We start from the raw sequence: 1,396 nt of genomic DNA on the forward strand, positions 1-1,396 counted from the left end.
TGTTTTACTGTACTTTTGATCAAATAAATGTAGCCTTGGTGAGCACATTAAGAAAATACAAAAAACTTTTGAGCAGTAGTGTAGATAAAGATTTCAATGAAAATCTGGAAATCTTCCCCTCCAGCATAATCATTTTTTGTGTTCCAGAGAAGAAATATGACATGGGGGTGAGTAAAACATCCACATAAATATGTGCATTAATGCAAATTAAGGGAATTAAGTTATACTGAAGCAGGAGTAATCTTCCCGATCTCCTGAGCAATAACCATCCCACCTGCTGAAAAAAGAAGGAAAAAATGCAAATATATGTAGAAAAAATGCATTATTGCTTAATTCTTTAACACTTCACACATAAAATCAACTTATCTCCTTGCAGTCTTGATTTATAATAGCTTAGCTTATTTTAAATATAAGAGAGACAAATTAACATTTCATCCAAAAACAGTCACTCACGCTCATAACGCTCCGTTTTGTATTTAATCATTCTTTTTTCTAAACTGGGATTGATATCTGCTATAATTTTCTGCAGAACGTCCAAATTATGTTCACCCAAAAGGTCTTCCTTCTCCATGTCCAAAAACAACTGCAACAACGTCTAAAACACATGATTGTTCATAGAAAGTTTAGTCAAACATCAAACGTCTTGTCACATGCAGAGATGTGATGTCTCTCACCGTGTCCTTCTCCAGTTTTTTGCGCGATAGTGTTTTCAACAGTAGGAATTTGATGTTTTTCAGGTCCTGCTCACAGATGGACTCTGACAGCTCGTACAACAACTGTCTGAAAAAAAAATACTTATGAGTATTACAAAGGAACTATAAAAACGTTTTAAGGTTCCTTGTAAACAGTCGCCCCAAAAAGACACTATATCAAACCTCACTGCATTAATTTCCTTGCACGTTTTTTGGATAGCAGATATTTTCCAGGTCAGCATTCTGGCCTTTGACCTGAACAAACACGTCTCTGTTAGTAACAGCTGCATCCTCACCTGTACGGGGATATTTGTTGACTGTAGGTTGTGCCGTTGGTTTGCTTATAATCATCTGAGGTCAGATCGCGGATCAGGCTGTTTCGTTTCATGATCCTGAGGAGATCAAGAAGCAGAGACGGATCCTCACGTGACAACTGGTTCCTCTTCTCCAGAAGACTGAACAACTGTCCGGCTGAGCTCACGGTGCTGAGGTCTTTCAGACTCAGCAGATCACAGCAGAGGAACACCAGGTCCTGCACCTCATCGCCAGTGAGAGACTCCTGCACTTTTAACAGCACCCGCTGAAACTCCAAGTCCATCTAGATAACACATGCATAACACTGCTGCAATAAAATTAACATTGATTTTACATACTATTTAATACAGGTGCATCTCAATAAATTAGAATGTCGCGGAAAAGTTAAT

The 1,396-nt window shown here is 38.3% G+C and overlaps 1 protein-coding gene across 2 annotated transcripts; it reads right to left on the reverse strand.

Annotated features, from left to right (window-relative positions):
- Positions 1–42: 42 nt before the first annotated feature.
- Positions 43–1,290, reverse strand: LOC107580216 (caspase-8-like). Of its 2 annotated transcripts, none has more exons than XM_016265950.1 (4): positions 989–1,290; positions 675–780; positions 454–595; positions 43–274 (listed from the first exon to the last, which is right to left on the reverse strand). In XM_016265950.1, exons 1-4 carry the CDS (start codon positions 1,288–1,290, stop codon positions 222–224), a joined length of 603 nt encoding a protein of 200 aa, XP_016121436.1. In that variant the 3' UTR covers positions 43–221. The 2 variants fall into 2 exon arrangements, with proteins under 2 accessions (XP_016121436.1, XP_016121435.1); XM_016265949.1 differs by having other exon boundaries at positions 43–277.
- Between the last annotated feature and the right edge of the window lie 106 nt (positions 1,291–1,396).

The sequence above is a fragment of the Sinocyclocheilus grahami genome, unplaced genomic scaffold, assembly GCF_001515645.1.
Source record: "Sinocyclocheilus grahami isolate Dianchi unplaced genomic scaffold, SAMN03320097.WGS_v1.1 scaffold27228.1, whole genome shotgun sequence".
Lineage (NCBI taxonomy): Eukaryota > Metazoa > Chordata > Actinopteri > Cypriniformes > Cyprinidae > Sinocyclocheilus > Sinocyclocheilus grahami.

Coding starts and splice junctions, on each gene's coding strand:
- LOC107580216 (XM_016265949.1), bottom strand. CDS start 1,290: ATGGACTTGGAGTTTCAGCGGGTGCTGTTAAAAGTGCAGGAGTCTCTC. Junction 596..674: donor AAAAACTGGAGAAGGACACG/GTGAGAGACATC, acceptor CATGTGTTTTAG/ACGTTGTTGCAGTTGTTTTT. Junction 278..453: donor CAAAACGGAGCGTTATGAGC/GTGAGTGACTGT, acceptor TTCTTTTTTCAG/CAGGTGGGATGGTTATTGCT.